Raw genomic sequence first — 25,400 nt, 5'->3', positions numbered from 1 at the left:
GAGCAGGGATTGAACTGAGCCCCAGGCAGTGAAAGTGGCCAGTGCTAACCACTGGACTGCCAGGGAATTCCCTACGTGACCCTTTGCAATTCAGTGAGAGCTGGTCTAAGCCCCCTTCCCACAGGTTGGGGACTGTTTCCACTGGGGACTGTGGTGACAAGCCACAGAAATGTGCTATCACTGACTGGAACAGTAAGAGGATTCAGTGGGAGTTGTGATGGCAAGGAAATCAGGGAGGACCAGGGAAGGCAGACGATGGGTCCGAGATGCCGGAGTGGGGCGCATATGCAGTCCCACAGATGTCACCTTCAGGACAGGAAACAGTGGAGAAGCTCAGGCTTTAAGGACAGAGAAAGCGAGAACCCTGGTGGAGGAGGCAAGGAGACGGGGTCCAGTGAAGAAAAGGGAGATGGTACTTTCTAGAGAAGAGAAGCACAGACAGGGATGGCCCGTCCCTCGCGGGGAACGAGGACAGGGGCCCCCATTGGTGAGACGGGGCAGTACTCGGTTTCTCAGCCCCAGCCCTGCTGACACTGGGGATGCAGCACTCTCTGGGTGCTATGGGTGGGGGCAGCAGTTATGCCCCCAGCCACTGGATGCCAGGACCCCCCTCCAGCTGAGTCCTGACAACAAGCACGTCCCCAGACAGCACCCAGTGTCTCCTGGGGCTTGAAATTCCCTTAGTGGAGAACCACTGGGGTGGTATACCACCATCTCGCAACCTGTTATCCTTCTGCTCCACTTGTATTCCTGGTGGTGAAAGATTGTGGTCCCCACTCCCTCCAACAAGATGGAGCCCTGCAGTCCGTCACCACAGTGCCTGCTGGGGAGCTTGCTAAGCTCTGGCTGGAGAGTCAATCACAGCACCCCCCTCCCCGCTGGAGGGAAAGAGAAGCACGGGAGAAGAGCCGCGCCTTGCCCTGGTCTCTGGCTTACGTGTCTCATCACTGTGTTCCAGGCTGTCCCTCCAGGAAGTGACTGATTGATGATGGTTAGTGATTGACGGCTGGAAGGTTTCAAGCCCGGTGGCTGAGGTGCCATGCAAACACAGCGTAAATGGCCCACAGAGAATGTATAACCCAAGTGAAGCCAGGCGGCCTGGGGGCCAGGCTTAGGCTTATCTCATCAAAGGGTCACATTCAGCACAAACACTCATCTCCCTCCAAGACATCAGCTGGCCTACTCTTTTTTAAAAAAATTTTATTTATTTGGCTGCACCAGGTCTTAGTTGCCACATGTGGGATCGAACCCGGGCCCCTGCATTGGGAGTGCGGAGTCTTAGCCACCAGGGACCACCAGGGAAGTCCTTAGGCCCGTTTTTTTTTTAATCCATTTATCTGTCAACAAATACTCAGGCTGCTTCCATGTTTTAGTTATTGTGAATAATGCTGGTTTGAACATGTATATACTGCTTTTAATTTGGGGGAAGGTATGTACCTGGAAGTGGAATTGCTGGCTCATATTTTCCCATTTTTGAGGACCCTCCACCCTGGCCACACCATTTGGCATTCCCACCAGCAGTGCACAAGGGTTCCAAGTTGTTCGCATTTGTCACCAACACCTGTCTTCCGATTCTGTCATGGTAGCTGTCCTAATGGGAGTGAGGTGGGGGTCTCACTGTGGTTTTGCTTTGCATTTCCCTAAGGACTGGTGATGCTGAGCATCTTTTCATACGCTTTTGGCCACATGTGTGTTTCCTTTGGAGCTGAAGCTTCTCCTTCAGAAACAAAGGATGCCTTGCTCAGAGAAAGGTGCCCTTCCTGCTATTTGGGGGGACAGTTTACCCCTCACCCCCAGATGACACTTGGCAATGTCAGGAGACATTTTTAGTTGTCTAGACTGGAGGAAAGAAACTTCCCTGGTGGTCCAGTGGTTAAGACTTCAATTCCCAATGGAGGGGATGGGGATTTGATGCCTGGTTGAGAAGCTAAGATCCCACATGCTGCATGGCCAAAAAACATAAAACAGAAGAATATTGTAACAAATTCAATCAGGACTTTAAAAAATGATGCACATCCAAAAAAAAAAAAGATCTTAAAAAAAGACTAGAGGAGAGTGACACTGGTCAAATAAGTCACTACATAAGTGATTTAGTAAGCTAAATAAGTCAGCAGAAGCAGGCAGCTGAAGCTCCAATACTTTGGCCACCTCATGCGAAGAGTTGACTCATTGGAAAAGACCCTGATGCTGGGAAAGATTGAAGGCAAAAGGAGAAAGGGGCAGCAGAGGATGAGATGGTTAGATAGCATCACTGACTCAATGGACATGACTTTGAGGAAACTCCAGCAAACTCCAGTGGAAGACAAAGGAGCCCAGTGTGCTGCAGTCCATCAGAAAGATTTGGACACAACTTAGCAACTGGACAACAACAACAGAAGCAGGATGCTGTGAAACATGCCGCAGTGTCCAAGAGCCCCCTAACTGAGAAATCTGGCCACAGATGTCAGTGGGGAGGATGGGAAGCCCCGCTCTAAGCTTCTCTCTCGGAACCTTCAGGGAACTCAGAGATCATCTCAGTTCCCTTTTACTTTCAGGCATACAACACCCTGTGTCACATGTATCTGGTGACAACTGTTGTTACAGTGGAAATTCATTCTGCATGGTGAGTACCACGTGTCATTATCTCATTTTCTACTCTGCTGTGAGCAGAGATAATTAGGAATGGAAATAAGGACAGTGTAAGCCTTGAGGGCTGGGAGTGTGATGGACTCAGGCTGTGTTATCTTACTGGGTTCAGAAGAGGACCTGAGAGATGGGAGGGGCTCATCTGGCTGACACACTGAATATATTCATCTTTTTTTTTCTTAATGTGTTATTTTGAAATAATTATAGGTGTACAGGAAGTTGAAGAAATTATACAGAGTCCCATGTATCCCTCAGCTAGTTTCCCTGAGTGGTTACATCTTATATGACCAACTACAGTGATACAAACAGGAAATTGATTTGAGTACAACTGTGTCAAGTCAGAGAACTGCTGTTGCCATCAAAATACTGAACTGGGGACTTCCTGGTGGTCCAGGGGTCAAGGCTGTGTGCGTCCACTGCAGGGGGCACAGGTTCAACCCCTGGCTGGGAAACTAAAGTGCCGAAAGCTGCATGGCACAGCCGAAAAGTAAAAACAGTAACAGTAATAATAAAATAAAATGTTGAACCGTTCCATGGCCCCAAGGCTCTCCATACCTCCCTACCCTGCCCTAGCGCTTGGCAAACACTAATGTTCTCCATCTCTCTAATTGTATCATTTCAAGAATGTTCTATAAATGAGGTCATACAATATGAAACCTTTGGAGAATAGCTTTTCTCAGCAAAATTCTCAGGAGACTCATCCAATTTGTTGCATATATGTCACTAGTCTGTTCCTTTCCATTGCTGAGTAATTTTCCATGGCCTGGACGTACCAGAATTGGGTTGTTTCCACTTTTTGGCTTTTATAAATAAAATCACTAGAAACGTTCATGTAGCTTTTTGGTGTGGACACCAAGTTTCCATTTTCCTGGGAGAAATGCACAGGAATGTGATCACTGGCATCTGTCTCCCCACTCCCTTTTAATTAAAAAAAAAAAACTTTTTATTTTTCTTGCTTGCAGGATCTTAGTTCCCCAACCAGGGAGCAAACCCTCACCCCCTGCAGTGTAAGAGCGATGTCTTAACCACCGGACTGCCCAGGAAGTCCCTTTTTTCCCCCGATTTTTCCTCTCCACCCACCCCCTTTTTAAATTGGGATGCAATTGACATACCACACTGTGTAAATTTAAGGTATACAATGTGTTGATTTGCTACACTTACATATTGCGGTATGATTACCACATCATGTCATGAAATTATCATTTCTTTTTTATGGTGGGAATAACCAAGACCTGGTTTCTTAGCAACTTTGACGTTTCTAATCTAGTATTGTCTGTGATCACTATTCTCTGCATTAGACCTCCAGAACTTATCTACCTACTTAAAGAACATCTCCCCAGCTGCCACCCCATTCCACCTTTTATCTCCTTTTAAAGTAACTGTTTTATGTGTGTGTTCTTCCAGGATATAAGTAACTCGGTTTTTGCTTATTTGCGTGGAGATCAGGTGTCTCAGGCCAACATCTATTTCTCAAACTCCCGAGGATACAGATTTCAGAAGTACACCCAGGAAAGACGTGTATGTTCAGTGTGGTAAGAAAATGAACAAATAGGGGCTTCCCTGGTGGCTCAGTGGTAAAGAATCCACCTGGCAATGCAGAAGGCATGGGTTCCTTGCAGTCCAAGGGACTCCCAGGAGTCTTCTCCAGCACCACAGTTCGAAAGCATCAATTCGTCGGTGCTCAGCCTTCTTTACTGTCCAACTCTCACATCTATACATGACTACTGGAAAAACCATAGCTTTAACTATATGGACCTTTGTCAGCAAAGTGATGTCTCTGCTTTTTAGTATGCTGTCTAGGTTTGTCGTAGCTTTCCTTCCAAGGAGCAAGCATCTTTTAATTTCATGGTGTCTTTTCTTATCAGGGCACTAATCCCACCCTGACCTCATCTAGATTTAATCACTACCCAAAGACCCTACCTCCAAATACTATCATTTTGGAGGTTCTATGAATGTTTGTGTCCCCCCACTTCCCTCACCCCAGTTCATAGGTTGAAATCCTAATGCCTGATGTGATCTGTATTAGAAGCCTTTGGGAGGTGCTTAGGTCATGAGAGTGGAGCCCTCACGAATGGAATTAGTGCCCTTATGAAAGAGACTCCAGAAGGGCTTCCTGTGGTCCAGTGGTTAAGGATCCACCTTCCAGTGCAGGGAACGCAGGTTCAATCCTTGGCTGGGGAACTAAGATCCACATTTCATGGGGCAACTAAGCCTGTATGCTGCAACTACTGAGCCTTTGAGCTCTACAGCCAGTGCTCTGCAACTAGAGAAAGCCTGTGTGCTGGAAGGAAGACCCAGATCAGCCAAAATACAAAAATTTTAAAAAGAGGCCCCAGAGAGCCAGCTCACCCCATTCCTCCATATGAGGACACACCAAGAAGTCTGCAACCGAGGAAAAGGCCCTCACTTGACCATGCTGGTCCCTTCATCTTGGACTTCAAACAGCCTTTCTGTTGTTATAAGCCACCCAGTCTCTGATATTTTGTTGTAGCAGCCTGGACAGACTAAGACAGGGGGTTGGGGTTTTAACCTATGAACTGGAGGAGGACACCATTTGGTCCATAACACTGTATATAATAGAAATACTGTCCCCCCTGCCCCACATACACACCCAAACACAACCAAGTAACAGAGGCTTAAATAAGATGGGAGTCTTTCTCTCTTACCTGAAAGATGTCCAGGGAGGGGTGGGGGAGCCAGGTGGGTTGCCATGGCAACTTGTCCCACTGACCATAGGTTGGGGTCCTTGGCCTTATGCTCCAACATGCCTGCCAATGGGCACTTTGCTGCCCAGCCAAAGATCAGGAATGAGGAACCGAGGCAGGAGTGAGGGATTTAGGCAGGCATCTCAGAGTCTGGGTCACCCCACTTCCTCAAGCACCCCACACCAAGCTGTCTTCATTCAAAGTTCTGCCCTAGATGCTGAAAGGTTGTTGCTGAGCCACGAAAGATGCCGGGATTCTTGGCCTCCAGGAGAGAAGAATTCAATCCGGGGCCAGAGACAAAGCTTGATTGCTCAGAGCTTTTGTGTAATAGAGTTTTATTAAAGTATAAAAGGGATAGAGAAAGCTTCTGACACAGACATCAGAAAGAGTACCCCCTTGCTAGTGTTAGCAATGGAGTTATATACCTTTTAATTAGTTATTACAATGAATCAAAAGAATGTCTCAAGTTCCTGAAAATTTTACCAGACCCACTCCCACAATTTACATTTTAGGATAACAAGATTAGAATTTAACAATAGAAAGATTCTACCAGACCCAAAGGGCTTCCCTGGTGGCTCAGAGGTTAAAGCGTCTGCCTGGAATGTGGGAGACCCAGGTTCGATCCCTGGGTTAGCAAGATCCCCTGGAGAAGGAAATGGCAACCCACTCCAGTACTCTTACCTGGAGAATCCCATGGAGGGAGGAGCCTGGTAGGCTACAGTCCATGGGGTCGCAAAGAGTCGGACATGACTGAGCGACTTCACTTTACCAGACCCACTCCCATGATATACATTCTAAGATATCAGGATTAGTCAGAAGGTTTTCAGGAAGGAGAAACTGTCCTCCAGCCAGATACATTACTGTTGTATAATCCCTAGTACAGAGTTTAAACTGAATTGTGTAATTGACTAAGACTAGCTCAGACTAGCAATCTGCCTGCAAGGCTCGGGAAACCTGGGTTTGATCCCTGGGTCTGGAAGATCCCCTGGAGAAGGAAATGGCAACCTATTCCAGTACTCTTGCCTGGAAAATTCCGTGGATGGAGCAGCCTGGTAGGCTACAGTCCATGGGATCGCAAAGAGTCGGACACAACTGAGCAGCTTCACTGGTGGTGGACTGAAGGAATGTAGACGGACAAAAAGTTTGTCCTTTTCTCCTCGAGAATTCCAGACCCCTTTCTCCTCCTTGAGGACCTTGGACTTCTTATCAATCTGCCTAGGAATTGACTTTCTCAATGCTACAGAGGGGAAACAGATCATAATTTAAAAAATCATAATAAAAAAGACTTTCCTTCCTTTTAGCTTACTAGCTAATCTAGAGTTAAGTTATAAAGGAAGCACACTGATGATCTTATTTACATGCAGTATTCCGTTTGTCTCACAGGCAGAGCTAGTCGGGACCTTCGGGGGGATCTTCTCCTTTCACTCCCTGTCACAGGTCGGGCTGCTTCTTGTTGACAAACAGATGGTAAGTACCATTTGGACTGGGAAGAACCACTTTGGTGACCTTTACCCCAAAATAGGTTTTTGTCAAAACTCATACACTTAGATTATCATATCTGAAATCCATCTAGCTTTGGATTCACCTGTCCATCCATGTATCCATCCACCCACTCATCCACCCGTCTACACATCCATCCACCTTTCTACCCATTCTCCCATTTACCTATTAATCCATCCCCTACCCATGCACCTACCTACCTACCTACTCTCCCATCCATCCATTCTTCCATTTTCCTATGTACCCATCCACCTACCTCCCCACCTACTCACCCAACAAAACACTTATCTGTCCTTCCATCCATCCATTAACCTGCTTATCCATCCTTCATCCACTCTCCCATTCATCCATCCACTCATCCATCCATCAGTCTACTTACTCATCCATCTACCCTTCTACCCACCCACACACCACCACCCACCTTCATTATCTCATTCAGCCATGCACTCAGCAATACTTCAGTAGGAATATAAGATACGGTGCATGTGTCACTGGTGGCACCCGAGGCCATTACATGCCTCGTGTCACCCCTTTTTTTAATGATTATTTTCACGTGGGTTCAGAAAATCGGGACATGGAAACCATGACCTCACTGGTATCATTTAGGATAAGACTAAGAAGAGGAATCAGTTCATGCAAAGTACAGTTGAAGAAAAACTATTAAGTCAGGCAAAGATTAAAGTACAGTTGGTACCCCTGCTGCAAAATTCCTGAACAAAGTGTGTGGCTTTGAAATCTGGGGGAGGCCCAGGGATCAGGAAGCTCCCAGAGGCTGGGCTGCACCTGGTAGCTAAAAGGCCCTCCCTCTAATCACACGGTGGGGCCACCCCCCCATCCAGAGTCCCCTCAAGCACCTGCACACACTGCCAGGGTCCCGTCATGAATAACAGACACTCCCAGAGTCTGGAAATCCTAAGAATATAATGGTGGCTAAGGAATCAGGCTCTGGATACAACCTGTGGGTGCAGGGTGTTAACCACTGGACCACCAGGGGAGTCCCCTTGGTGATTTCTTTTCTCACTCAAGATTGAGTATTTTTCTTTCAGGCCATGTTCAGCTACTCTGACCATCCCTTGAACCGCAGCTTTGGGCTGCCCTTTGACTATGACAGGGCCCTTGACATCCTCATCGCCCCGGGCCAGAAAGGCATCCTTATCTTTTGGTCTGAGAAGAACCTGCTGGTTTCCCGAAACTCAGGTGAGCAAGGCCCAGGGTTGGGGCATAGCCAGTGCAAGCGGCTGTTTTCCCCTCTCCCTTGACTTTAGTGTACCATGACAAGCTGATTCTTACCTTGCCATCTTCATTGCAACCCCCGACCCCCACTTTACGCCACCTGGGACATTGAGGCCCTGTAGGCAGGTTCTGAAAGTCACCAGACCCCAAGGGCAGAGGGGCCACATCCAAGAACTGAGATCTTATTTTGAAGCCTATGACACATGAGTCCCAGGAGAGAAGCACAAGGCAGCCCCCTAGAAGAAGGTGCTGTCAAGGACCTCTGGGCACAACTGTGGCTGCAAGAGCACCTTCAATCACAACATGCTCCCAAGTACCGGTTAGGCCACCTGAATATGGCTGTTTCCTTCCCATGCAAGAAAAGGGCTTAGGGCTGGCCTGGCCATGCAGGGGGCACCCACTCCAGAAAGAAAGTTCTGCCTGATTACATGTTACCTGTACAGTAAGAGGCATCCTAAAGTTCATCTGGTATCCAGTCCATCCCTAAGAGTTCTCACATCAAGATTTAGGTGGGATGGGGAGGTCACGTTTTCTTAAACCTAATGTCTTCCATGAGATATTTTACAGCATTGCATCTCGTAGCTGCATTTTCCTTTGAGTCAAGAATCAAGGGGCTGTGTGGGTGGCAGGGGACCCTTTTGCCAACAAGTGCACAGGTCTCTCTGGATTTACCCCGTTGTCTACTAGGTCAGCTGGTCGAATCTGTCCAGGTGCGAGAAGGACAACGCATCTTGTATAATTCCATTGTCAAAGCCAACATCACCATCCACAGCGTTGCTGCCAGTATGTGCCTGACCCCCGGGTAACTTTCTAGAAGCGCTTCAGACCTGACTTATTCACTCTTGACACACACCGCCCCACCCCCACCGCCAGATCCCACCTGGCCAAAACAAACAGAACATGATTGTTACATGTTCTAGAACAACTCGGGGCAGAAACGTCTGTGCCCTTTCGCAATGAAATGGAATGTCAGTTGGATGTCGTTTGCTGGGGCTGCTCTAACAAACCTCCACAAAGTGGGTGAATTACTATGATTATTTTGGCCACTTCTCAGGGCATGTGGGATCTTAGTTCCGAGACCAAGGATTGAACCCGAGCTCCCTTCAGCGGGAGCACAGAATCTTAACTGCCGTACCATCAGGAAGTCCAAAACCGGGTGAATCAGAACAGCAGACAGGTACTGTTCCCCAGGGCTGCAGGTTCTTAGTTCGCGATCAGTGTGTTGGCAGGGCCGGGTTCTTTGGAGGCCTCTCTTCTTGGCTTGCAGGCGGCTATTTTCCCCCTCTGTCTCCTACCATCTCCTGTGTGGTGTCTATGTCCAAATTTCCCTTTTCTTAATATATTTATTTATTTGTGGCTCTGCTGGGTCCTCTTTGCCGTGCAGGCTTTTCTCTAGTTGCGGCACCTGGGGCTACTCTGTAGTCGTGGGGCTCAGGCGTCTCATCGCAGCGGCTTCTCTTGTGGAGCGCGGGTCCTGGACGCGTGGGCTCAGTAGTTGTGGTGCGTGGGCTTAGTTGCTCATGGCATGTGGGATCTTCCAGGCCAGGGATTGAACCCATGTCCGCTGCATTGGCAGGTGAATTCTTAACCACTGGACAAGCAGGAAACACCCTTGTCTTTTTTAAACCAAATAAAAATACACATTGGATCTTGCTACCCCTTCTCATGGAAACTTTTAATGGGACTTTCCTTGTTGCTCAGTGGTTAAGACTGTGCTCCCAACGCAGGGTGGGCGTGGGTTTGATCCTTGGCTGGGGAGCTAAGATCCTGCATGTCACACAGTGCAACAACAACAACAAAAGCCTTTTAAGAATATCTTGTGTTCGTCGGAACTCTATATCTGCCAAAGATCAGAAACAACCTGTGCTCATCAGTGGAGCATTGGTTACACAAAGTTATGATTCATCTAAGTAACAGAATGCCAAAGGGTCAACTACACTCATGTGTATGGAAGGAAATAAACATACATTTCCATGCTACTTCAATTAAGAATAAGTACATAGAGTAAAAAATACTCAACTTGTGCTATTAAAAAAAAGAAAATAAATACAAAGCAGCTTAAAGGGTCCCAGAATATGATCCCCAAGTATATAAAGCTACTGAAAAGCATGTTTACTGAAATGCTAACAGTGGTACCTATGTCAGGGCTCAGCATACTGTGGCCCATGACCCACCATGGGTTTTAAATAGTTTTATTGGCACATAGTCCTGCCTATCCATTTACAAAGTGTCCATAAGCTGCTTTCCCGGGGCCAAATGCTTGTAACAGACATCACATGACCAGCAAAGCAGAGCATTCTTACCACCTGGTCCTTTACAGAAGAAACTTGCTGACCCCTGGTCCGTATGATGGGACTTGGGGTAACTTTTTAAACTTTAATATTTCATATGTTTATACTTCTGTCCATGGAAACAATCCCTGTTTCAATTTTTGTCCTGTTTTGTTGGCTTTCCCTAGATGAAAATGAACTGGCAGTTTTGACTGAAGAGAATAATTTATATTATGGCAGCCTGGGAATCCAGTCAAGTTCTCTGATCAAAGTAGGTAAAATCCCGATGTTACTCAGTTGTTAAGGACTAACAGTCTTGTTCTCAAACATCTGATCCTTTTTATAAAGAAATTGCTCTAGTTATTAAAATAGCAGTTAGTCATTTAATAGCAATAATGATAATATAACATGAATTTTAATTAATTTGACACCTGAAAAGTAGGTGTCTCAACAAAGGGTATCTAAGACTTAGCTTGGCCTTTTTGGTTCTTGTTCAGTCGCTCAGTCGTGTCTGACTCTTTGTGACCCCATGGACTGTGGCAGAGACCATGGGGTTTCTTAGAGTTTTGTTTTTGGCCTACCTTCTGTAAATATGAATCATAAGGAAAGTTAAATCCTCAAAAAAATATGAGAATGAGCTGATCTCATAAGTCACTCTTCTCTTAGTTTGCAGACCAAAACATCTGGTCCCAAGAGGCAGTCCTGATGTTCACTGACGTGGGGATGCTGGAAATACTGACCCCGCTTCGTGACGTGCTCTTTCCAGCTTTCGATTTCCAGAAGTGCCGCCTGAATATCCAAGCCCTTCTCATGGATCCCCAACTCCAAGCTGGCGTCTGCAAAGTATGTGGTCGTGACTTGGGGTAGGGAGAAGGTCAGTTTCCAGAAAGATATTAGACCGTCCATTTCCAAAGGGCCTTTGGACCACAGCAATCAGTGGAATGAGAAAAAAGTGCCATTTAAAAAAATTTATTTGTTTTTGGCTGTGCTGGGTCTTCCTAACTGCTCGGGCTTTTCTCTAGTTACGGCGAGCGAGGATGTCACTCCAGTTGCAGTGCTCAGGCTTACTGTTACAGAGCACAGGCTCTAGGGTACTCGGGCTTCAGTGGCTGTAGCACGTGGGCTCAGCAGTTGCCGCTTCTGGGCTTTAGAGCACAGGCTCAATAATTGTGGTACACGGGCTTAGTTGCTCAGCGGCAGGTGGGATCTTCCTGGATCAGGGATCACACCCATGTTTCCTGCATTGGCAGGTAGATTCTTTACCACTGCAGCCACCAGGGAAGCCCAGTCAAGCACATTTTGTCCAAAATATCCTTTTATGATGGTGCTACTGGGGCTACTCTCCAGTTGCTCTCTTCTCACTGCAGTTGCCTGTCTTGCTGAGCACGGGCTGTGCAGCACGGGCTTCGGTAACTGTGCCGCACAGTCTTAGTTGCTCCGTCAGCAGCTGGGATCTTCCTGAACCAGGGATAGAACACATGTTCCCTGCAGTTGGCAGGTGGATTCTTTACCACTGGACCACCAGGGAAGTCGGTGACTCACTTTTAAAGAACAGGGTCTGGATGGTGAGACAGCCACTCAGCGCTGGAGGAACCTCCACCTTCACACCACCACCCTCACCAGGAGACCAGGATGCACATGGGCAGCGATGAGCCCTGTTGCCAGGAAAGAACACTTCAGTTAACTGTGTCGTCCCTTATCAACCCCAGGTCTGGAACCAGAAGCAACTTGTTGGTTCTCTTCCTAGGACACCAGGCAGCCTACACACGATCTCAAAAACCACGTTAAAAAAAGACAAGATACAATTTCTCCACTTCTCCTCCACACCTTCTCCTGAGTCAGCAAATAGCACAGGGAAAGGGTCTCCTCATAAAATTATTCTGGTGAATATATGAAAACAAAATGATAGAATATTGCCCTGCGCTGATGCTCAGTGTTGGAAAAGAGAGATAGTCGGCCATTAGGTGCCACCTACAGAAGATGGATCACCCACTGGCTCTCCCATCTCAATTCTGCCCTAATCTGATGGATCCAGCTGCCAATCTGCCAGAAAAGGCAGAGCATGGAGGAACGGGTGTTGAACCTCACCAGGGAAAATCCAGACGATGGGAAATCTACAGGTTCAATGGCATAGAGGGACTTTCATGGTGGTCCTGTGGCTAAGACCCCACCCTCCCAATGCAGGGGCTCTGGGTTCAATCCCTGGTCAGGGAACTAGATCCCACATGCTACAACTAAAGATCCCCTGTGCAGCAAGTTAGATCGAAGATCACATGTGCCACAACTAAGACCCGGCGCTGCTAGATACATTTGTTTTTCTTTTTTTAAAGATGCCTAGGAAAGAAATGAAAAGAAAGGAAGGGAGGGAAAACTGTAGGTTGAAGAGACTGAAAAAGACAGTGTTTACAAACAGAAAAACTAAGTTACGTCATCTGGGAATGCATTGTGCTATGCTGTGGTGTCCGACTCTTTGTGACCGCCTAAACTGTAGCCCACCAGGCTCTTCTGGCCATGGGATTCTCCAGGCAAGAACACTGGAGCTGGTTGCCATTCCCTACTTACTCCATGGGATCTTCCCAACCTGGGATCGAACCCGAGTCTCATGTCTCCTGCATTAGCAGGTGGCTTCTTTACCACTGAGCACCTAGGGAAGCCCTAGGGATGTGCACTCGGCAATCATTCTAGGAAATGGGGAGGGAGGTGGGAAGGAGGTTCAGGATGGAGGGGACACATGTATACCTCTGTATACACATGTATACCTATCGGCATCAGTATGCTGATACATACTGATGTATGGCAAAAACCATCACAATATTGTAAAGTAATTAACCTCCAGTTAAAATAAATAAAGACATAAAAATCATTCTAGGAAGAAACGCAAGTAAGTGATTACTGCAGAAGTCAGGCGGGAAGCAGGGCAGGCTACTTCTGGAGAGAAAAAGGGCTGTGACTAGGGAGACCTCCAGGGTCTTCCAGGGGTGCAGGGTCCAGTGGGGAGTGGCTTGAGTGCCAACCCAGGCTGCCGCACCTACCAGACTGAAAGGGTCCATCCCTAGGGACCCCCCACCTGCCACTGGCCACTTGCTCTGTATTTTGGGGAACAGAGGCTTGATTTAATTGATCCAAAGATTGATGGATTATTTTTTTTTCTTTTTAAACATAATTTATTTCTAACTAGGTGGAGCTTCTGCAAGGGGAATTTGAAAACAAAATGTACACCATTGACATGAACAGCCAGTTGGAGTTGACGGCCCTAATGATACCCCGGCCAGGCACGTTACCTGTCCCACTAGTAAGGACACTTTATCTGTTTGACAAGTGTCTCAACATCTGCCATCCTTGGCCTCATGTCTCGTGCCCACAGTTCCCAGGCTCTGGAAATTCCCTAGCATCCTCCCAGAGAGACACTGGCTCACGAAGCCCCCAGAGACTTCTCCTCTTCCTCCAGACACCAGCATCCAGGTGTCTGGCCGTGGCTGTCCCTCTGCCCACCCTGCCTCCTTTCTCTGTACCTCTATGCTGGTCCTCCAACCCCCTTCGGAGCTGCCCCGGACCCTTTCCAAAAACGCCTTTTCTTCCCAGCTCAGCCAGCGTTGGCTTTCCCGCTTGCAGGGCATGCCTGAGAAAAAGTGGGCATCCCTGGACCTGAAACCCAGGTGTCCAAACCTGGACCCTTGGGTGCAAGCAATCAAGCTGAAAACAGGGGAGTGGTCCAATGTAAGATTCCAGGGGCTGTCCAGTCAGCTGGGACCAGGGCCCGAGAGAGGAGCCGGCCTGGCCGCCGGATCTTGCCCTGCGCTCTCACCCGTACCCCTCAAGCCCCCTCCCTGCACAGGACGAGCCTCTCCGCGCACGAGGGACCAGTCTGGGTCTTGTGGCACTTCAGCCTCAGGCTGTCCTCACAGAGGGCCTCAGAGCCACAGTTAGGGGGTATGTATGACAAGGAGAGCATATTTGGGGATGGAACCTGCAGTAGTATTTGCGGAGCAAGCTGGGTCTTCAGTCCGAAGGGGCACTGGGATCACTGGTTGTTGCGCCCCCAAGCTGTGCCCTTCCACTCCTGCCAGCACCCGTACAGCGCATGCGCCTCCCTTCCCGTTTCCGCACCCCCCAGGTATCGGTGAGCAACCCCCACTCCCTGGGGCTGCAAGCGGTCATCTGTGAGGACGGCTACACCTACGATGGCAACACCAAGCACAGACTGGTGAGCTCGTTGTCCCGCACCCACCCCGCGTACCCCTCCCCCCACTCCCACCAAGCCCTCAGGCTGAGGGGCTCGGCTTTGACCTGCAGATGTCAAGGGTCACCTGATGATGTCCCTCAAGGTCTGACCTCCATCCGTCATCCCTCCCTTACAAACACTCAGATAAGGTGCTGCAGGGTATGAAGAAGCCCCTGCCTCTTCCCCACCTAGGCAGGTGACAGTCCCCCAGAAGAGGGATGGGAGGAGGCATCAGGAGGCAAAATGGGCCGCAGGAAGGGGCTTGACTTAAATATGGGTCTGGGTGATCTTCAGGCCACAGCCAGGGTCACACCAGGAAGTCTGGACTTGACCCCAGACCACAACAAACTCTTTGCACCAGACCTTGTCACATCATAGTTAAACAGGAGGGGAAACTGATTCATACGCCACGGTGGGTCCCCAGGACAGAGGCAGCGAGGGAATGAAGGAGCTTGGGAAGAGGGTCCATTTCCATGAGCTTCTAGAAGGAAATGAGAACCAGAGATGGGCTGGGTGGCTCCCAGGCTCCTCCTCCCAACTCCCCTACACCCCTCCATCCCCACCACCCACCCACACCTGGTCCTGCCCTCCTCCTGAACCCCATTCCAGGACTACCCTGGGGCTGTCCCACAGTGGTAGCTGCATTTTGCATTTTCTCTCTTGGTTCCACAGAACATTTCCCTGAAGCAACAGCACCACTGGGGCAGGGCTGACCCCAACTTCACCTCCAGGTATGTCACCACCTGGATGGTAGTGGCAGGTGGCCCCAGGGTCTCTGTAGGGTTCCCTTAACAGGAGCTGGGGAAAACAGAACCAAGATCCAGGCTCCCCTAATCCAAGGGCAGTAAAGCAAGAATGACTGAAAACTCTTTAGAGAAAGACAAATAGCATATAATGTGACTGACTCGTGGAGTCTGAAATATGACGCAGATGAACCTATCTAAAAAACAGGAACAGACTCACAGACACGGAGGACAGACTTGCTGCTGAGTGGGGGAGGGTGGTCGGGAAGGAGGGATGGATCAGGAGTTTGGGGTTTAAAAAAAAGTTTGGATACAGCTGTTAAAAGAATGATGTTAAAACATTATATGCAGCAAGGTGATAATACAATTGGGGCTCAGGTGTTCTTTTCAATAAGCTATTGTATATCAATTAAAAAAACTGACTCAAGAAGAGGTAGAAACTAGAGGGAGGGTGGTGCCACCATGTCTGAGCCCATGGTTCTTGGTCAATATTCTGGACTGAATGGAGAAAAGATGAGTGAATGAATGGAGCAATGAATGAATGGATGGATGGGTGGGGGGGGTGGATGGATAGACAAATGGGTGGACAGATGGATAGATGGATGAATAGAAAAATGAATGGATGGATCAGTGATGCTTTTTACAGTTACACACACTCCCATTGCCTTGTAGCATAAAGAGACCCACAATATCTACCATCACTCTGGACATCGCCAACAAAGAAATTTCATGTGTGGACCTTAAGCCACTGGTATGACCCAAACTTCTGCCATCTCATATTCTTTGTCTTTCATGTTCAGACTAACGGCAGCAGGCCTTGACTAGCTTTCCCCAAGGGGCTGGCTGAGCTCACACTCAGGATCTGGAAATGGATGCTGTCCTGTCCCGGATGCCAAGGTGGCTGCCCCTCCCCTTCATCTTCCCCAGGGCTGTGCCTTAGGACTCATCATCCTCAGAGCAGGTGTACCAGCTGGGAGTTATCAAATGGGGGATCTTCATGGCACCCCATACCTGGTGCAGGTTTTTAGGGAATGACTCCATGAGTCCCAGGCACCTGGTCACCACATCTCCATCCAAGCTCAGGGTCTCCAGTCCCTGTTGGGTTGAGTGTGACCCCTCGTGGGCTTTCATCGGGGCCAGGCGATGGGCGTCCTCACTGACTTGGGTCAGCATCCCCATTTACCCCCTTCCTCTCCCCTGACCCGTGTCTCCCCACCTGCAGACAGCGCTCATCTCAGTGGGGTGCGACCTGGAGAAGAAGATCGTCATTCAGAAGTGAGTGTGTCAGGAGGGTGGAAGTGAGGGGTGGGGAGAGGAAAGTGGGGCTTGGGGACGGTATGAGACAGTCACCATTGCTTCACAGTTGCTAAAGGTGGGGACACTGCTGTCTACTTTTGTATATGTTTAACATTTCCATGAGGAACAGCTCAATAAGGAATCATAATAGATTAACTTTGAGTTTCCTGCAGGTGGCTGCTCCTCCCCGCCATGGACTTGGGTGATATTCAGCTGTTCTTTCTGTTCCTTCAGCCTCTGCTCATTCTCTTTCTCCCTTTTAATCCCTGAGTTCTTCATTTTGATTACAATTGCTGAGTTTTTGTGTTTAATAACCTGCTGAACATTTGGGGGAACTTTGCCTCCAGTTACCGCAGGGAATGCAGCCAAGGAAAGTATTAATGCTTGTATGTATTTCAGAAAGTTCACATGTGAAATGAAATTGTTTTAACTGTAAATATTTGAGTTTATGTAAGGATGTGCACACTGTGGTAAAAGGCAATATGTCTCAGTTTGTGTGTAATATTAACATGCAACTTTGGGGTTAAAGTTTTTTCTTAAAAAATTAGTGGTTTACATTTAAAAAAAAAAAGAATAATCACCAGCATGAAATTGCCACAAAAAAAAAAGAAGAAAAGGGAGCTTCTGTGGTGGCTAAGTGGTAAAGAACCCTCCTGCCAGTGCAGGAAACACAGGTTCGATCCCTGATCCAGGAACATCCCACATGCCAAGGAGCAACTAACCCCGTGCACCTCAGCTACTGAGCCTGTGATCTAGAGCCCGGGAGCCACCGCTACTGAAGCCTGCAAGTTCTAGAAGCCCCACTCCGCAACGAGAGAGGCCACTGTGATGACAAGCCCATGCATTGTAACTAGAGGGTAGTCCCTGCTCACCACAACTAGAGAAAGTCCACTTGCAGCTAGGAATAGGAAAATCCAGTACAGCCACAAATAAATAATTAATTAAAATCAGTGGCTTACATTTTAAAAAAGAAAAATCACCAGCATGAAATTTTAAAAAGAAAGAAAGAACCCTGAAGATTGGTCAGATCACCATAGTTTTCCCTTCAGGCGGTGGTGTGCTGGTCAATGGGCAACAGCGAGTTCTGGGTAGGTGGGAAGCCTGCTTTGGTAGCTTTTGCCATTCTTACAGTATAAATGCTCCCACTGAGCCCATTGATCGCTACCGACATGTCTCTACTGCCCCACAAAATTCCTGAGGATTTTATGGCTAGCAAGAGCCAGCCTCAGCACTTCACCGAAGAAGGGCACTAATAAACTCAAGGGATGATTTTACCACATTTTTCCCCCAAAATGGAAACACTTTATTGAATCAGTCAATGATGTATTTAGAATATATTGCAGGAAAGCATTTTAAAACAATCTTTTCAAAGCTTCTGCCCTAAAGAGGGTCAGAACATAATTTGCCACATGTGTAATGAACAAAAGACTTGTATCCAGGATTTATAAAGAATTTCTATGAATCAAAAAAAGAAATGACAAACGAAGAGAAAAATATGGGCAAAAGGCTTGAGCAGGCACTCCCAAATAGAGGGTGGGGGGAAAGGCTGATCAATACATAAAAAGTGCAAGAAAGGTTGTCCACCTCAGTAAGAAAATGAAAACAAAAATGATACACATTATAGAGGGTTATTCACCAGCATAGCGACAAAGCCTGGATGGTAGCAGTAGAACTTGAGGGTGGGAACCCCCTGGCAGCTTCGGGAACTTCCAGACATAGCTGGTGGTGTTTTTTCAGCTGCTTTAGAATGTATATCTTTCCACCAGCAATTCCACTCATGCACATTTGCACTGACCCAGGTTCCAGAATGTTCTCAGCAGCATTATTCTTAATAGCTCCAAGCTGGAAGCAAGCCAACTCAAATGGCCATTAACAGGAGGATGGATAAATCAAGTGCAAAAGTTTTGATCCAACAGAATGTCACAGCAGTGAAAAGGCATGAGACAGGGTTACCTGTATGGATCATACAAACATAGGCATGGAATCAGAAGGCGATGGCACCCCACTCCAGTACTCTCACCTGGAAAATCCCACGGATGGAGGAACCTGGTGGGCTGCAGCCCATGGCGTCGCGAAGAGTCGGACACGACTGAGCGACTTCCCTTTCACTTTTCACTTTCATGCATTGAAGAAGGAAATGGCAACCCACTCCAGCATTCTTGCCTGGAGAATCCCAGGGACGGGGGAGCCTGGTGGGCTGCCGTCTATGGGGTCACACAGAGTCGGACACGACTGAAGAGACTTAGCAAAAGACAGAAAAGAACACATAGCATGATTCTATTCTTTAAAAAAACAAAATCCAGAATCAGGGGAATTCCCTGGTGGTCCTGTGGTTAGGACTCTGCACCACTGTGGAGAACAAGGCTTTGATCCCTGGTTGGGGAACTAAGATCCCACAAGGCGCGCAACATGGAAAAAAGAAAAAAAAAAATCTGGCAAAAATAAACTACAGTCGACCCCTGTATCTGTGGGTCCCTCATCCGCAGATTTAACCAACCGTGGATGGATTGTGTTTACCTTCTAGGTTAACTGAATCTTCGGCTGTGAAACTGGCAGATGTAAAACTCTCACATACAGAGGCCCCCACTATGGGACTTGAGCACCCTGGGATTTTGTTATTTGTGGCAGATCCTAGAACCAATCCCCCTGCTGATACCATATTGCTTAAGGATATATGCACAGATGGTAATGGTACAAAGATAAAAAGGGAAAGCATCATCTCAAAAGTCAGGAAACCCAGCTCCCAGATTTCCAAGTATAACATCGTTCTCCAACCCAAGGAATTAGGGCTCCTTGGCGAAATGGCTGAGCCTAGGCCAGGCAGGGAAGATGCTAGATGAGCCTGGAGCATCTTAGAGAGCCCCATCCAACCAATGGGGGCGATCAAAGGGAACGATTTATTGGTCTTGCACGGGGTCAGGCGGCATCTCACCATCTTCTGTTGCCCACAGTGAACTTTCAGCATGTTACCACGGAGTCCTCGACCCTGTGGCCCTTCAGGACAACTACAGCTACATCATTGAGAGGTGAGCCCCGCCCCCCAACACACAGTCACACGCGTGCGCTCACACCCATGACCATTTGGTGTGCATGTGCCAAAGGCCAATTAATTTTTAATTAATTAAATTTTTGGCCATTTGGAGCAGCATGCAGGATCTTAGTTCCCCGATCAAGGATCAAATCCGTGCCCCTGCAGTGGAAGCTCAGAGTCTTTATCTCTGGACCACCAGGGAAGTCCTAAGAATCATTCTTAAATCATAATGGAAAAGAAAAAAAAATTTAAAGAAAAGAGAAAAAGAATCATTTAAAATTGATACCATGCCAATTGTTATCTGGCCAGCAAGGAATCCGAGGGGGTGAGGAGACAGGCAGGGGATGGGGCCAGGCCTGTGGGAGAACCAGTGTGATGTGTCAGAGTCCCTGGCCCAGGTCTGCCCAGGCTCTGCTGCCTGCTGAGCCAGCCTCAGACCCCTCCCCAGCCTGCCACCAGCTCGTGGAGCCCAGCCACTTGCTCGCCCCAACTAGTGGAGTTGGTCAGACAGTTAGCCAAGGCGGGGAATGGGGGTGGCTGGCCATGGTGAACCCTCTATGCAGGGTGGCACAGAGAGCCGATTCCACACTGGTGCACACTGCCCATCCCCCTGGCATAGGAGGATACTGGTGTGTCTTATATGACCTGGCTCTCCCTACTGCAATACAAGCCAAGAGTCCATCCCCCATCCAAAGTCTCAAAGCTGAAGTCAAAACTGGTGCTGCCAGGGCTTCCCTTGTTGCTCAGTGTTAAAGAAACTGCTTGCTAACGTAGGAGACACAGATTCGATCCCTGATCCCGGAAGATCCCACATGCCTCGGAGCAACTAAGCCCATGCGCCACAGCTGCTGAGCCTGTGCTCTGGAGTCCAGGAACCACAACTACTGAGCCCACGTGCCATAAGTCCTGAAGCCCGTGTGCTAGAGCCTGTGCTTCACAATAAGAGAATTCTCACCGCAGTGAGAAGCCCGTGCACCGCAACTAGAGAGTAGCCCCCGCTCGCTGCATCTAGAGGAGCCCAAGCAGCAACAAAGACCCAGCACAGTCAATAATAATAATCAAACCTCCCCCTCCCCACACACAAAAAAGCTATTAACAAACTGATGTTCCTGGGCTTACTGACCAATGAGGCTGCAGCCAGACCTCCTGGGTGCACGAGAGTGTATGAATCAAGGTCTCCAGAGAGAGAGAAGCCACAGGATGTGTGTGTGAGATAGACACACAGAGCAAGATAGAGACACACACAGAGTGACTGCCAGAGATTCACTTTAAGGACTTGGTTCCCTGACTGTGGAGGTTCGGGGGAGGCTGAGGGGCTGGCAGCTCTGGCACAAGTTGCTGTTCTAGTTCAAGGCCATCCACAGGCAGACTTCCTCCTCACTGGGGGAGGCCCTTCTTTGTTCCACTCAGGCCCTCCGGCTGTACCCACATTAGGGCAAGCACTGCTTTCTCAGCCCCAGAGAACAAGCTCACAGAAACATCCCGAAATGCATCTGCCCACAATCAAGTGCCACAGCAAAGCTCAGAGGACCTAGAAGGTCAACCACCACCCACGGGGGCATCCCAGGGGTCATGTTGACAATGGCTGTGAGTCCCCTGCTCAGACACCCCTCCACGGCCGTGGCCCACCCCATCTGCAGAGAGGAAGCAGGGCGGTGGGTGGCTGGACATCTGGGCGCCTGGGGGAGCTCACCCATGTCTCTGTCCTGTTTCCCACAGGAAAGCCTATGACCCCAACTTCCAGGGGCAGCAGGCCAAGAAAGACCTGGAGGTGCATTACCCCTATGAGAAGCTGGGCTGCCCCCTCCTCGCCTACTATGACATCCCGTGGAAGCCAGTGGTGGAGCTGTGAGACCCCCCCCCCCGACCCCCCCAATCCCCCACTATCCTCCCCACCCCTCTACCCAGGCTGCATCCTCACCCTTTTTTCCTCCGCAGCTCCCACCTTTGATACCTTTCCCTTTCCCTGTCTTAACTCGGTGGCTTTAACAAAACACACCAGGGACTGGACTGGCTTGTGGGCGTGGTAGTGGGGGCACACACGGGCACTGACTTTCTCACAGTCCTAGAGGCTGGAAGTCCAAGATCAAGGTGTCTTGCGGTGTCTCAACCTCTTCCCATGGCACCAGGGCCTACCCTTAGGACTTTGCTCCATCTCGATCGCCTCATTAAAGCTTCCAATTCCAAATATAGTCACATTTTGGGGGGTTAGGACTTCACATAGGAATTTGGGGGGGCACCTTTTAGGTGCACTCACTCTGGTCCCTTCCATGGATTCTGTCTTCTTTGATCTGATCCTACCCCCAACCTGCCCCCACTTAGGATCATTGAACTAAATTGTTGACAACTGAATGATGGAAGTTGGTGATGGACAGGGAGGCCTGGCGTGCTGCGGTTCATGGGGTCGCAGAGAGTCGGACACGACTGAGCGACTGAACTGAACTGAATGATGGTGGGACCCTCAAACACGTGGAAACATTTAGGTTCATTAGAGCATCTCCGGAGGGACTTCTTTGGTGGTCCAGGGGTTAAGACTCCATACTTCCAGCACTTCCACTGCACAGGCTTGGGTTTGATCCCTGGGTCCGGAAGATCTCCTGGAGGAGGGCATGGCAGCCCACTCCAGGATTCTTGCCTGGAGAATTCCATGGATAGAGGAGCCTGGCGGGCTACAGAACATAGGTTCGCAAAAAGTTGGACATGATTGAGGCGATTAACACTCAACTTTCCCATCAGAGGAGGGTGTAAGCCCCAGCCTGGCAGGAGACAAATGTGCATTCAAAAATAAGAATTGGGGGCGGGGGGGGCATGGGGCTTGGCTGCACAGCTTGCAGGATCTTAGTTCCCCAACCAGGACTCAAACCTGGGTCCCCAGCAGTAGAAGCTCAGAGCCCTGACCACTGGACCATCAGGGAATTCTCTCAAAATTAAGGATTTAGAACAACTCTAATTCATCACCCTAGAATATCTGCAGGTGCCAGAATTAAATCGACACCCGCTCTCCCACCTTACCCTCACCCGGTCAGTGCCCGCTGTCCCTACCTGCCACTGGGAATCAGGGTTGAATGTCCCAGAGGCGTCAGCTTTGGGGTGGTGGTGGGAGAAGGCGTCCGCCCCCAGATGAGATGGTTTCACCAGCCCGGCATAGCTGGGCCCCCTGGCCTCCCACAGCCTCGCCTGTACGTGCCTTGTCCCAGGTGGCGCGAAGGCAAGTTCCAGGAGGTGGTGGAGGCCGAGTATGTCCTGCTGGAGATGAACGGGCTGTTCACCTACACGTACTCCCTGACGGCCGGCACGGCAGGCTGCAGTGCCCAGCCACAGAACTGGACCACCATCACCAAGATGGCTGGCGACACAGCGCCCTTCTCCTGGGACCGTGAGGTAAGGCCTGCGCTCTTGAATAGTCCCAGGGCAGGCCTGGGAAGGCGACTTCCGGTCCTGCGCAGTGTGTGCTGGGAGCCGGCTCGACCTGTTCAGGCTGCTGCTAACCGAACACCAGAGACCCCAGGGGCTTTTAAGAGCAGCATCGGTTTCTCACGGATCTTGGAGGTTGAAGTTCAACATCAAGGCGCCAGCAGATTTGGGGTCTGGTTCATGGGTGACGCCTCCTGTGTCCTCACAGAGCAGAAGGGGTGGGGAAGCTCTTCCAGATGCGTTTGCGCCCAGGAACGTGTTCAGTCCTGTCCAACTCTGCAACCACGTGGACTGTGGCCACGCTGCCGCCCGCCTCCCGCCCCGCCCCACCCCCACCCCCCACCCCCAGGGCTCCTCTGGGCCTGGGATTCTCCGGGAAAGAATACTGGAGTGGGTTGCCATTTCCTGCTCCAGGCCCAGGTCCCTTTATAAGGACACAGAACAACTGACTGGTTCAAAATTGGGAAAGGAGTACGACAAGGCTGTATATTGTCACCCCACCTATTTAACTTAAATGCAGAGTACATCATATGAAATGTCAGGCTGGATGAATCACAAACTGGAACCAAAATTGCTGGGAGAAATATCAACAATGTCAGATAGGCAGATGATACCACTCTGATGGCAGAAAGTGAAGAGAAACTAAAGAGCCTCTTGATGAGGGTGAAAGAGGAGAGTAAAAAAGCTGGCTTGAAACTCAGCATTCAAAACACTAAGATCATGGCATCCGGTCCCATCACTTCATGGCAAATAGAAGGGGAAGAAGTGAAAGCAGTGACAGATCTTATTTTCTTGGGCTCCAAAATCACTAAGACAGTGATTGCAGTGGTGAAATTAAAAAGACACTTGCTCACTGGAAGTAAAGCTGTGACAAACTTAGTGTATTAAAAAGCAGAGACATAACTTTGCCGACAAAGGTCAGTATAGTCAAAGCTATGGTCTTTCCAGTAGTCATGTACAAATGTGACATTTGGACCATATGGAAGGCTGAGGGCCAAAGAATTAGTGCTTTCGAACTGTGGTGTTGAAGAAGACTTTTGAGAGTCCCTTGGACAGCAAGGAGATCAAACCAGTCAATCCCAAAGGAAATGAACCCTGAATATTCATTGGAAGGACTGTTGCTGAAGCTCCAATCCTTTGGCCACCTGATGCGAAGAGCCAACTCATTGGAAAAGACCCTGATGCTGGGAAAGATTGAAGGCAAAAGGAGAAGGAGGTGACAGAGGCTGAGATGGTTAGACAGCATCACCACTCAATGGACATGCATTTGAGCAAAGTCTGGAAGATAATGAAGGACAGAGGAACCTGGCTTGCTGCAGTCCATGGGGTTCCAAAGAATGGGACACGACTTAGTGACTGAACGACAAAATCTCCTTCAGGAGTACTCCACCACTATGACCTGCTGCCTCCCAAAGGCCCCGCCTCCTAATTCATCACCTTTGGGAGTACAGTTCAACAGATGACCTCTAGTTGGTTGACACAACATTTAGTCCCTGAATAGCTGGGGTGTTGGATGCTGGTAATGTAAGATGCACAAACCCTTTGGGAACCTCTACCAAGGGAATGACCAGACGATCAGAGATGTCAGGACCAAGGCGTTCATGGAGCACACTGCTGATGACGTACAAAACTCTGAAACCATCCAAATGCCCATTATGTAAGGGGCTGATTATATTTACGGTTCTGCTCAGCGATTGTTTCTATTACGCGCGTTGGTACACGACTGACAAAGAGGGCTCTGGTGATAATGAAAGGAACACGTCGATTTGGTCCTGGTGCAGAAGGGGAGCTTCTGCACCCCTAGGGGAGCTTCCTAGTTTCCAGCGCCATCCGCCTCTCAACACCAAGGGCGCGAACACAGTGCAATGCTGCCACGTCACCAGCAGGGCGCGCGCGCTACCCGCATCCGAAGCCGGTTCCCGCACCGACCCCGGGCTCCTTAAATTTTTATTTGTTTTCAGAGCCAGCAGCCTCACCCTTCCTCACTCCCCATTCCGTCCAGTGAGTTTGAGAATTTATTTGGTTGGTGACATTGGGTGTTTTTTTTTTTAATCTTTCACATAACCTATAATGAATTTTTTTTTTAATGTAAAAAGTACAACTCACAACTTGGGCGTTTTGTGCCTTCCAGATGTTACCCAAGCACCACCTGTCTGACCATTTCTTTAAAAAGTACAAGCCACACACATGTAACTTTATTGTTTTCTGACTGTGCTGGTGTTTACATTTTTTATTAGCCGTCTCATTCAAAGTGGCACACATTCCTTTAAGAGACTGTCCAGTTGCTTTTTTCCCATCAGCCCTGGTGGGCGATTTTGTAGAACCCCGAGGGTTTTTCTATCAAGATACAGCTGCAATGCC

At 48.9% G+C, this 25,400-nt stretch overlaps 1 protein-coding gene and 1 long non-coding RNA gene across 52 annotated transcripts in view; one reads left to right on the top strand and one right to left on the bottom strand.

Moving 5' to 3' along the window:
* Positions 1–25,400, top strand: part of CATSPERD (catsper channel auxiliary subunit delta) — a 37,705-nt gene that overhangs the window by 8,283 nt on the left and 4,022 nt on the right. For 6 of the 50 annotated variants that reach the window (XM_086409917.1, XM_086409920.1, XM_086409918.1 and 3 more), the window contains 15 exons: positions 2,535–2,602; positions 4,030–4,157; positions 6,714–6,797; positions 7,877–8,027; positions 8,751–8,846; positions 10,522–10,604; positions 11,000–11,176; positions 13,512–13,625; positions 14,448–14,537; positions 15,228–15,286; positions 15,971–16,049; positions 16,521–16,573; positions 19,546–19,620; positions 21,345–21,473; positions 22,823–23,670. In XM_086409917.1, coding sequence (XP_086266043.1) covers positions 4,146–4,157; positions 6,714–6,797; positions 7,877–8,027; positions 8,751–8,846; positions 10,522–10,604; positions 11,000–11,176; positions 13,512–13,625; positions 14,448–14,537; positions 15,228–15,286; positions 15,971–16,049; positions 16,521–16,573; positions 19,546–19,620; positions 21,345–21,473; positions 22,823–23,471 — 1,851 coding nt within the window. In that variant the 5' untranslated portion in view covers positions 2,535–2,602; positions 4,030–4,145 and the 3' untranslated portion in view covers positions 23,472–23,670. Of the gene's footprint in view, positions 1–958; positions 2,603–4,029; positions 4,158–6,713; positions 6,798–7,876; positions 8,028–8,750; positions 8,847–9,117; positions 9,241–10,521; positions 10,605–10,999; positions 11,177–13,511; positions 14,264–14,447; positions 14,538–15,227; positions 15,287–15,970; positions 16,050–16,098; positions 16,196–16,520; positions 16,574–16,767; positions 18,070–19,545; positions 19,621–21,344; positions 21,474–22,822; positions 25,233–25,400 lie in introns of those variants that run through there. The other 44 variants (XM_086409902.1, XM_086409897.1, XM_086409898.1 and 41 more) reach the window with 19 other exon arrangements.
* LOC147368751 (uncharacterized) lies at positions 10,240–22,825 on the bottom strand. Of its 2 annotated transcripts, none has more exons than XR_015166803.1 (2): positions 22,668–22,825; positions 10,240–11,988 (listed from the first exon to the last, which is right to left on the bottom strand). It is a non-coding gene; the product is annotated as an uncharacterized LOC147368751 (long non-coding RNA). The 2 variants fall into 2 exon arrangements; XR_015166802.1 differs by lacking the exon at positions 10,240–11,988 and adding an exon at positions 18,725–18,835.

This window comes from Bos grunniens, chromosome 7 (assembly GCF_055505025.1).
Source record: "Bos grunniens cultivar Pamir isolate PY7600 chromosome 7, Bosgru_T2T1.0, whole genome shotgun sequence".
Lineage (NCBI taxonomy): Eukaryota > Metazoa > Chordata > Mammalia > Artiodactyla > Bovidae > Bos > Bos grunniens.
This window is presented reverse-complemented; position numbering and strand designations above follow the sequence as displayed.